The sequence below is a fragment of the Crassostrea angulata genome, chromosome 7 (genome assembly GCF_025612915.1).
Source record: "Crassostrea angulata isolate pt1a10 chromosome 7, ASM2561291v2, whole genome shotgun sequence".
NCBI lineage: Eukaryota > Metazoa > Mollusca > Bivalvia > Ostreida > Ostreidae > Magallana > Magallana angulata.
Window position 1 is genome coordinate 15,245,076 of NC_069117.1, and position 12,521 is coordinate 15,257,596.

Here is a 12,521-nt window from a genome sequence, read left to right on the forward strand (position 1 = left end):
AATTTTCAATTATTCTTGTTTTGAAATGTAGTAAAATAAAAAAAATCACACAACAGTGTGTTGAATGTTTTATACAACTAAATCAAAGCTTCAAATGAGCATCAACGAGCTTGATTTCTTAAATAGCTTTCAATAAAATTACACAATACAAATTATAAGATTAAACTAAACTTATTTAACCAATTATTTTATTTCATTTAAAAGACGCACACTTGAGAGATGCCATCAATTATAATATTCGCCGTGGGTTTTATTTTATCTCATGTTTTTAACTTTACCCATTCAGTGCTTTTTCTTACGTTTGTGACAGTATTGTATAATTTTGAAAATACGACCAACAGTTCGTTCTCATTTCGTGATAGTATGACACATTTCCATTGTCGCTTCGCAGTGAGTGGTCACTAAGATAAGATAGCGCTCCGTTCTACCATGTTCTTCTCAAAGGTCTCTGTAATATTCTTTGGTAAGTTGTTTATACTTGTTCTAGTAACCATTGCTTGACATGAAATGAGTATCACTGTTCACGTTCTTGTTACACCCTCCTAATGACTTAATACATTTGTTTTTGATATTAAGGGAACATAAAACAGCCAAATCTTATTTCGTAAAGCCTTTACTATCTGTTATCTTTATAATCATGTGCGGTGACGACGCGAATGCTAACGACCATCATAGAAAAACCATTCGTAAACCAGAAATTTTCTTAGTTGTTGTCATATACTTGCTTACTTGTATCATTTGCAAAAAAAACCCACATAACATGATTTTATTTAGCAATCACATGTTCCAAAGCGGTCTATTTCTCTACAATTGATCATGTTTTTGTTCAGTGATAAAAATACATAACATAATTCGCTTATTCGAGAGACGACAAAAATGAAGAAAACTAAACGTTCTAAAAAGTGAATATCAAAGGGAAAATTTTTAAAACAGTTACATTATATTTTCCGAGAAAATTCAAAATGATATTTAACAAAAAATGATCTTAAATTAGGAGAATAGTTGTATGCGTGTATGACTTGTAAAGAATTTTATTTCCCTATTTTGAAGCACTTCATTGATATCACAACCTTTCCCACGAAAAACTACGACTCGAGGGTACAATGGCGTTCGATACAAAAACTGAAAATACTAAATATTAATAGAAATACCATGAAATCGAAGCTTAAACTTAAACAACCATTATGCTTATCGAAACGTTGCGTGAGCAATGACATTTAGCGAAAATACGCTAGACCAACTGAAATCATTTGGAATCTTAATAAGTTGTCTTTTGAAAGTAAACATGAGTTTAAAAATAAATATTAATGGAAAAGAAATAAATTTCTTCTTATCGTAAAAAGTTTCAAGATAACATCCCTGGTCTCATCGTGTTGTTTGAACAGCCAACGTGTACGCTTTTATATTTCAACCAATATTTCTAAAGCTTGAAGTTTAAACTGCACCATATATACGAAAACTTGTACTTTATTTCTTAGATAAACAAAATCAAGGTATTTTTACAAAACAAAAGAACAACAGTCATAACACGGTGTCAATCATGATTTGACAATAAAATTAAAATAACCGCATTAACTGATAAAAACACCTAGTTTATACCGCTTTAAACTGAGATAATCAATACAAAAAAAATTACAAAATTATTTTTTTTAAAAATATGAATCATTACTATTCCATATATATGTATATAAGCTACATCAATTATTCTATTAAATTCAATTGATGGTGAAGAGAAAGACCACCGATTTCTTTTTATATATGCACGTATATTTCAATACTGAGATTTTGATGTCTACACAGGTGTGCTCTTGGTCTCCACGGACAGTGTTGACCCACAGGCCATCTGTACCCAGCTACTCAGTCTCGACTGTACTAATTACACACCGATCGAGAATGACGAATCCGTCTGTGGCACTGATGGGGTTCATTACGACAACTAGTGAGTTCTACTTATATAAAGCCCTATTTATAACGTTATCGGAACATATAATGTTCGAAAGGGTGTTTTCATATGAAGAAAATACGATTGATTCCACGTTGTACTTATTGAGTCAGATTACAAACGTTATAGTTCTGTAAGTTATGTATACAGTGTATCAAAGGTCTATTTTTCATCGAAAATTAACTCCAATAAACACATATCTCATTAGTGATAAGTTTCAATTATATTTGAAGTTTTTGTGTATTTGAAAAATACATTGCGTCAACAGTTACTCTTCGCACGAACGCAGAAGAAAACAGCAAGCATACTCATGTGTTTTTAAATCAAAATCTTGTGTCTATCTCGCATTTTTTCTTTATCATTATATCGTACATGTATGACATCTCTGGTACAATGGAATACGTGTAGTTAATATTTTTGTATTTTTGTCATAACTATCTCTGATTAACCGCTGTTAAGAAACCGAAATTATTACATGTATCATGCGAGCAATATTAATGTATGCGAAGTTATTGAAAATGTTTGTATTTTTGTTTTTGTAAATAAAAAATATATACATACATGTAGTATTTTGTCTAGCATATGGTTTTAAATGTAAAAATTGCAAAAAAAGCTTTTATATCTTTAAATAAAAATTGAATTGAATTAAACAATATTTTCATTTTTTTATCAAGAAAAGTACCCAATAAAAAAACTGATGTGCGTTGAAAAAACTGGTTAACGTGATGACCTAGACTAAAGATGATGTAATGTGGGCTAATCAATGTTTAAACAAGTATTATGGTGAAAACGAAGAAAGGTGTACAAATATTCAAGTTTCATCGAGGTTTTGAAAGATTATCACTAAGTATTCTTTTTTCACATATTATCGTACCATTCTTTATTCTTATTACCAAAATCTGGCAGTTGAAACTTTCCAACACAAAATTAATTATGTATATACGTATCATTATCATTTTCTACACCAAGGAAATCAGTGAAAATTGAATGAGGAAATGAGAAGAAAACTACAGAATTCGGTATTTAGAGAGAGTTGGTTTTGAATACTTACATCTTTATTCAATTCTAAAAGCTGTATGTTTGGTCAAGCCCGATGTGTGGACCCCACCATAGACATCATGAAGGTTGGTCACTGTCACACTGGCACCACCCACCCACCTCATGTCATCACAACAGCTCCAACCACTACCACCACCATGGACTACCAGATGCAGCTGGTGTGTGCCAATGCTGCCCTCATCACATGTACCAATGAGATCAGTCTAATCTGTGGGAGTGATTACAAGCTTTACCAAAACAGGTAATATAAATGCTTGTCACAGAATTTAAAAAAATATATTATGTCATAATTCTCTTAAATGTATTTCATTTACTGATTTTTTTTTTTGTATTTGGTTTTAAATATCTCCCTTTTATTATACACCCATCAATTTTTCCTTCTTGACACTGTCAATTTTACAGAGTGTGATCCAATTTTCCGGATCACCACACTGTGGTTTTCCGATTCCGTAACACCACTCTCAGAAACTGATGACTTAGTACGCATTAAATAACCTCTGTATTTTATCTCGTTTTAAAAGACTTCGTTTCAAAATAGCATTGTTATATAAGTAAAAGTCTTACAGTTGATTTTGAAAACAAAGTTTTGTAATTAAAACTTTTAAATAAACAAGGGTATATAATGAACTTATCATTATTACAGTAACTTGATCTAAAGAGCCTGATCAAGTATTGCTGCCAGTCGCTGATCATCAGATCAAACTCGACGCTTCGCTATTTGTTTGATCTTATGATCCGCTCCTGACAACTCGACGTGATTCGACCCTCTGGATCAAGTTACGAATATGAATTTTTCTGACATAAAACGTTTTATCGCAGAATAGTTCTAGATCTTTAATGTGGAATGCTGCGTTTCAAAAAATAATCTCCTTGCTCTTTATGTTTTATAGGTTAACGACAAATTATGTATTAGATAACAGCAAATTCTAAATTCTCAATTGAATGAAATTTTGCTGTCGCATTCCTTCTTACAAATTCATGTTTCATTTCAGCTGTAAATTCACCCTTGCCATGTGCAGCACCTCTGGATTACACCAACTGACTCTTGATGACTGTCGAAATCACAATGGCAAATAAAAAAATCAATAACCAAATAAAAAAATAATTGTCATAAATCATATGAAATTCTTATTGATGAATTATTTCAATTTCTAATATTTACATTTTCCTGTGTCTTTGCCTGTGATAACACTACGTATATATCGATTTTGTACTATATAACTCATATAGCCAAATTGAGGCGCTAGCGGGGTTTGCTTATTTATATTTAAATATTTAATCGTAAGATGGTTTAAAATTATATAAATATCTGTAAAAAGGAATCATTCTTTGAATATTACGAGGTGATAATTTCGGTCGGAGCGAGATCAAATCTATCATAAAGCCCTTCGGGCTTTATTGGATTTGATCACGCCCCGACCAAAATTATCACCTCATAATACTCAAAGAATGATTCCTTATTCCTTATTTAAGGAACAATTATTGGTTTTTAAATAGAAAAAACAGTACTTTATTAAATACATAACTTTCGAAGTAAACAGATATCAGGACAGTGTTAAGGGGAGGAATTTTTAATAAGTAAATATAACTATTCTGAGACAACTTCTCAAAACCCATATATGTACATATACAATTGTACAAACATACACTGTACATTTATACAACGCGGCGTTTTAATAGGATCACTGACAACTATAGCTGCAGAACTGTAGCTCCACTGGAAATTCGGATTGACGGATCGCGGAGCTACATGTACAGTTCCATCAATACCAAAAAATGAATATTTATTGCACACGATTTTAGACTTATCAAACTACAAATGAAATTTAGAAATATATCTTTAAACTTTCAATATCTTAAATATCACAAAATATCTGAAACATTTTACTTTAGATGATCTTACTTGACTTGCCTCTTTATATCTTGTAAACCTTCTGGCTAGCTGAAACGGTTTGATTTGTTGACAGGTAAATTGACGGTTGAATTTCACTTTTCCAGGTCAATTAGGGTGCGTTTGAGGCAAGTTAATTGGTAAACCTGTAGTGAAATCAACTTACTTTATAACCATATCATAGTTTTGTTATATGGATATTCCTAGTTAGCTATATTTTAATGAGTATTCCTAGTTAGCTATACTTTAATGATAAAAAGTTCATGATTTGACTGTTCTTTCCTTTAATGCGTTATAATGTATGTTCTTCTTTGTATGTTGAACAATTATCAAAATGTGTAAACTTGTATCAAATTTTTAAAAATGAACAACGTCGTGCTGCAGTTTTGTTCTCATGAGAAGCCTGTTCTTTTATCGACGTTGTACCTTTCTTTAATTGTCGTACCTGCATTTTTGTGCATTTATTTTCAACCTAAATCAAAATATATGCATCATAAATGCAAAACTCTAAATTTTCTTATTTTATACGAGTTGCTAATTCCGCGATCAACCGTTTTGCATCAAATCGCTAAAATATAAAATTGCGAACGCCCATTTTTTTTTTTATCAAAGTTCCATTTACTTTTACGAAATTTAAAAGAAAGATATACTTTACAGCGGAAATTAATTCCTCGCGTTTGGTTATGAATCTATAGTACATTTGTAATTATTTGGAGTAATTTTGAAGATATACATGTAAAGGACATAGTATCAAAAGCGTTGTATCTCTGTTGTACATGTCGTCTATCCCCGATGCCTGTTTTTGGGAGTAAACTAGTAGGAGAAATTCCGATTAAAAACACACGGTGACTTTAAATGTAGACATTATGTTAATAACACTCACGAACCGAAAACAAATCTATCAATAAACACACATTTCCCCACCCAATTTTTTCTCTTTTGATATTCATGTGTGTAATATTCGTGTCCTGAAAAATAACCCCAACCCATTCGTTACATGTTTATTGAGCTTTTCTTCAATATTGCAATAGTTGTTATATCTATGATTTTAATGGTAAACTCTATGCATTTAAAACAGTGATGAAACTATTTTGATATCGGAAAATTTCACAGAGACCAAATATAACGATGTATCAAACGATAACTTTTCATACGAATTCTCTCTCTTTGGTTAAACAATATATTTGTGTGCAAAACTGTAAGAAATAAAATTCCAAAACACCAATAGCAATTTTTAAATTTGCCAAAATTAATCAAATTTTGTAATTTAGTTAATAACATAAAACTATGCTATTTCTAACTGTTTTACAATAAAACAATATAACATTTATTGCATATTGTCGGAGTAAAAGCTCATGCCTTTACTGATCTCTACAAATTTGTACAAATTATTTTTAAAATTATCATAATATATTTTTTGTTAATAACGAGGATGAGAGTCAATGCCTAATTTCCTTCAGATCCATCCTTAGCGATTTTTTTAGTCAATTAAAAGTGGAATTTAAGATATGCCTTTTTTTCAATAAAGATTATCTTTTGGTTAGTACGTTTTGTTTTTTGTAGAAATGAATGTGGAAAAAATTATCAAAAATCCTTTTGATAAATGATGCCAATTTGATATAGAAAGTGAACTGGGTTGAAACAAAATATATGAGATATTAAAAGAATTGTATGTGTCAAATTGCCTAAAATTAAGATACGTGTAATATAAAATAATTGTAAAAATTTTTTTAGACATTGACCATGTGATATAAATACATAAATAATACATCGCTTAAACTTACGTGTATTTTCGTTTTGCACGCTTTTTAAAAGTGAAAATTGAATAAATTCATCCGCTAAGAACATGGCCTGCTGCGCATACTCATCAATATTTTTTTTCAAACTTTAAAGGAAAATATTCATCATACAATATATTTTCTATTTCAAGACATATTTTTGCTTAAAAAAAAAAGATAAAAGTTTCCTCGACAAAACACTTACAGTCATACGAGTAGAAGTTGATCTTTCATTCCAGTAATGTTCTAATGTTAGCATAGCACATATTCATATTTTCATAACTTTTTCTCTTTTATTAACTTCCTATGTTGTAAGCTCAAAAGGCTTTAGTTTAAGGGTTCATTTACTCATATTTTGTTTTCAGCAAAAAGGGCTTGTTTGGAAAAATGATTTTTTATTGAAAGACTTAATATAAAATTAAGCATTTTCTATAGCAGAATTTTTATGAAACTGGTATCACAAAATCTGAAATCTACACCTCATAAAAACATGTTAATGAGCAGATGATGATCTTTGATCATCAAAATAATCTACCGATCAATTTTAGATATTAAAAATTATTTCAAATTTAAGCTTCAAATTCAGAAACTTTATAGAAGAATCTCTGATTTATAACCTATGCTATCGATAATTCAGTTGATATTATGTTATAAGCAAGGGTAATAAAGACGATTCTACGTGTATTTGGTAAAGGAAAGGATATACATGAAAAGTTAGAAAGGAGATACGTCATAAAAATCAAGATATATTTCAAAACGTAACCAAACAAGTGTTCAAAACATTATATTTATATGATTCATACTTTTTTCCATTATAACCAACCTCTACATATCTTTCAAAGTCAATTATCAGTCAATATCATATCAAGCAAAAATACGTCAGACCCACTTAGCATAACAACGTTACTTATACGAATAAAGTCAATATAAGGAGTTGAAAATTATTATAACTGGAAACTCGTTGCTTTGTGTCTTTTAAGTGTAATTGCCATTCATCAAATGTATTTCAATTTTCAAAGATTATTATTTGTAGTATTTTCGTAATAAAAAAAAAGCAATAATAGTGCAAAATTTCAATATATTTGGGCTATTTTTCCCAAAAATATTCAATCGCCTTTACTAAAAAAGTAGGTTATTTTTAAGAACAAAGAAAGTTGAGTATGGAAAAATGAATTTTTATAAAGGGTTAAATTTTAAAATAAAGTATATTCGAAGTTTGTATGATACTTGTTAATCTGAATTCTACAACTCTTAAAGATGTTGATGAACAGATACATGTAATCTATAACCATCAAAATAATCAACCAAATAGATTTTACATTTTTTCAAATTAAGATCTTAACGTTACCTTATGTAGAAGAGTTTCTGATTTCAACTCAGTCTATCGGCAGCTTTAAATTGCTATTCAGGCTTTACTATGGTGCCATTAAAATTTGATTCAGTACATTTGATTATTGCTGTTTTGTACAATTTTTATTTTCCCATTGACTAACACCAAGTAATCTATGTATTTTTGAATTATTCCTTTATATTCCTTCGAAGAAAATGGGTCATTTATTCAAAATGGCGGCCATGTGAAAATAAGGATATTGGATACATTTTACCATATGCAGAAAGAATAAGAATATTAACTGAATAAACAAAGACACCTCATACAAGATTTACTCCATTAGCGATGATTGTTGAATAAGAAAAATGTAATTCAAAGACAGAGCGAGTGATTTCAGATTTTTAAAGAAAAATTTATATGCTTAATAGTTGCAACGCAAAGAAAGGGATGGCTGACAGGGATAAGAAAAAGTAGCTGTATAATGATATTGCAAAGTTTCAGATAATTGTTTTTCACACATCATCCTACAGGTGGGAACAAATCGTCCATCCTGAGGAAAAACAAAATCATTGTCACTTAACTTAATAGAAAATTTAATTACTGGCGTCGTAAGTGGGCGGTTATGATTAAACGTCTAAAGTATAAACGATATTTAATGAATTGTGGATATAAAATGGCGCAAATGCCCAATGGTTTATTCGCAAAATACAATTTCAAATTTCATTCATCTTTTTTTATGTAAATCTATTCAATAATTTTATAATACAATTTGTGCAATTGCGAATTTTAACTTGGTTTGAATATTTTAACAAACGATTAGGTCTGAAGCTTTAACCATTAGCCATTAACACCTGCTTTATGCGACTTTTGCTTTAACACCCCTGCGAATGTTATTGTCATTTAAATTATAGACCAGAGTTGGGGTCAATTACTTTAAAAAGTAATTAATTACATTCAAATACATTGACAATTTTATCAATTACTTGCAATTACAATTACATTGATTTTTTAAAATGTAATTAATTACTCTCAATTACTTTGATAAATGTAATTAATTACATTTCAAATACTTAAGTTTTATTTTTTTAAATCTTGAGAACATATACATATATTAATGACATTATGACAATGACAATTTCTTTATTCTCTGAACTGCATAAATTACAGTGTTGAGAAAAATCACAAAAAAATTTTGAACAATAATACACATAGTATATACATTGCATGCATTGGAGTGACAATACAAAAGTGAAAAAAAAAATGAAAAAGGGAAAAAAGTATGATAAACAATTAACCTAGAGAGCTAACTCTCTCAATTATAACTTTAATGAATTTACACAGATTAATCAACAATTTTTTATTACTAGTATTAAAGAGTTGTTGAAAATTGTAAACATTTGGTTGTGTGTAGAAGTATGAAGGTATATATAAAAATCTCTTATCTTTAATTGTTACATCTGTACAATGAAATAAATAATGAAATTCATCTCCTATCTCAATACAGTTACATATGGTACATATACGGTTTTCACGAGGTATATCATACCATCTACCTTGTTCTATAGGCAATTTAGCATTACTTGTTCTAAACATACAAAAAGATTTCTGATATTTGTATGGCAGATCTAATAAGTATTTTTCCAAAGATAATGTAGTTTTAAAAATTCTATAGTTAATACCTTTTGATGAATTATACATTTCACTATTCCATGACTGCTTGAATTGGTCTAGAAGTATATGAAAAACTGTTTTCTTAAGCCACTGGATATTTACATTTTGTTGATACAAAATAATAGATAGACCACAATCATTCAATATTTTAACAATAAATTTAAACCAGGGTCTGTTCATTTTACCCATTGCATATTGTAGTTTTGACGCAACTTTATTATTTTGTGAAAAGACAAGTTTACTCCAGAATGCTATCATGCGGACTTTAACATTAATCATTAGTGGGTATCGTCCAAGTTCCCCATAAACCATATAATTTGGTGTTGAAGACTTTAGATTTAAGATATGTTTACAAAATTTCAGATGTAACTTTTCAACAAGTGCTATATTACCAAATCCCCAAACTTCACATCCATATAGTAAAATAGGTTTCACAATTTTGTCAAACATATCTAATTTACAATCGATTGACATATTGTGTTTTCTACATTTGGCTATTACACTATACATAGCTCTAGTAGCTTTTTCACAAAGTTCTTTCACATTGAGATTAAATGATCCATTTTTACAAAAATGTACTCCAAGGTATTTAAAATTATCTACAATTTCTAAACTAATGTCTCCATACTTAAATGAATAATCTACACGTGATCTACCTTTATTAAAAATGACAATTTTTGTTTTATCACTATTAACTTTGAGATGCCAGTTTTTACAATATCTTTGAAAAACATCAAGTTGATGTTGAAGATCATCAGGAGATTCAGATAATAGTATTGTATCATCTGCATATAATAATACAAAAAGTCTAAGATATAAATTACATTTGTTTTCTAATTGGTGTGATAGTGATGTCAAACCCTCTACATCATATGTTGATAAAAATTCTTCTAAATCGTTAAGATAGAGTGCAAATAAAAAAGGTGACAAATTTTCACCTTGTCTAACACCCACTGTACATGGAAACATATCAGAGGTTAAACCCTTGACAGTTACACAAGATTTAATTCCCTTATACATATTTGTAATAACATTAAAACACTTGCCATCAATATTGTTCAACAAAATTTTGTTCCATAGACCAACTCGCCAAACAGAATCAAAAGCCTTTTCAAAATCTATAAAAGCACAAAATAATTTTATTTTAAATGTCTTTGATAATTCTATCAGAGAATATAACGAAAAAATGTGATCAATAGTTGAGTAATCTTTACGAAACCCAGCTTGATTTTCTAAAATAAGTTCTACTCTATTTGCATACTCAGTCAATCTTTCATTGATGATAGAAGTAAATAATTTTCCAAGACAGCTTATAAGTGTGATTGGTCTATAGTTTGATGGATCAGTATTGTTACCTTTATTTTTATAAATTGGGATAATATTTCCATGTATCCACTGTGAAGGTATAATTCCAGTTTCAAAAATCTTGTTAAATAACTTCACATAAAGATTTAACATAATGTCACATGTATTTTTAATATATTCATTAAAAATCCTGTCAATTCCACATGACTTATTATTTTTCAGTGATTTAATACATTTTATAATTTCATTACTTGTAATTGGCTGATTAATAAAATTATTAAATTCCCCATCAGATAACAATTTCAATTCATCTTCAGATAATACATGTTCACAAGGTCCATCATTTTCAGTATTACAGCATTTGTTATAAAAATCAAAAAGATCCTTCAAGTCAGCATTACATGTTGACTTATTACCACAATTGGTATTGAGAATTTTCCAATATTCCTTCGGGTCTGTTGTTCGCAAATACTTTAATCTATCTTTCATAATTGCTCTATGGTGACCGACTGCATGTTTTAGTTTCTTCTTGTATAATCTTTCTTTTTTCATACAAATTATTTCTAAATATTTCCCCACCATATTTTTTATATAATCTTTTTGCTTTTCTAAAATTTTGTCTTGCAGATTTGCATTCTCTTGTAAACCATGGTTTCTTAAAAGCCTTGGGTTTTTTAACGCATGAATATGGTTTTTGTGTACCAAAAACTTCTTTTGCACTTTGTACAAGTATATTACCAGATTCTTCTACAATACTATTAATATAATCTAAAGATACATGTTCAGTTGTGCAACATAAAAGACTATCCTCCAGACTATTGATAAGAGATATTTTACTATCTACAACATTGTGGTAAGTAACTTTGTCATCAATAACCCATCTTTTTGCAACATCTATATTCATACATTTGTTTGACAATTCATAATCGTTTGTTGAAGTGCATAAACCTGTGTTTATACTTTTAATGGAAGACATTATAACTTGAATTGGATTGTGCACATCTGACAATAGCTGTGAAAAAGGAAGTACCCTCATTTCTGATACATGCTTGATAAAACTTACACTTGCAATACAATAGTCTACTACACTGGAAGATTTACAGGTGTATGCACCATTTTTATCATGTTTGGATCGACCATTCAGAATAAAAATATTACAGTTTTTACATATGTTGATAAGCTTCTTTCCATATTGATTAATGGTTTTATCATTTGATTCTCTGTCTACAAAAAATCCATATTTTTGTAGTTCCATAAAATCATTAGAACTACATGCATTTCGTAAAATGTTGTCATCTAATACCGGATTTTCAAAATCTACGAGATCGAAATAGTCTTTCTCACACGCTACTCTACTGTTAAAATCACCAATTAGACATATACATTCAGTAACAGTTGAAAATGTTACAATTTCTCTTTCAAGTTCGTCAAAAATTTCTAGAGATGAATAACGAGAGTTTACAGGTGGTATATAAATAGTTCCTATAATCAAGTCTTCATATAAATGAACTACATCTTTTTTAACTCTAATCCATAAAACATGGT

At 29.3% G+C, this 12,521-nt stretch overlaps 1 protein-coding gene across 1 annotated transcript; it reads left to right on the plus strand.

The window, feature by feature from the left end:
- The first annotated feature begins 335 nt into the window (after positions 1–335).
- On the plus strand, positions 336–4,132 carry LOC128156316 (ovomucoid-like). Its single transcript, XM_052818411.1, has 4 exons — positions 336–463; positions 1,801–1,939; positions 3,015–3,242; positions 3,994–4,132. Exons 1-4 carry the CDS (start codon positions 430–432, stop codon positions 4,076–4,078), a joined length of 486 nt encoding a protein of 161 aa, XP_052674371.1. The 5' UTR covers positions 336–429; the 3' UTR covers positions 4,079–4,132.
- The last annotated feature ends 8,389 nt before the right edge of the window (positions 4,133–12,521 follow it).

Excerpts from the sequence above, each read along its gene's own strand:
- LOC128156316 (XM_052818411.1), top strand. The coding sequence starts at position 430 with ATGTTCTTCTCAAAGGTCTCTGTAATATTCTTTG. Across the intron at positions 464-1,800 it reads GGTCTCTGTAATATTCTTTG|GTGTGCTCTTGGTCTCCACG; the intron begins GTAAGTTGTTTA and ends ATGTCTACACAG. Across the intron at positions 1,940-3,014 it reads GGGGTTCATTACGACAACTA|CTGTATGTTTGGTCAAGCCC; the intron begins GTGAGTTCTACT and ends CAATTCTAAAAG.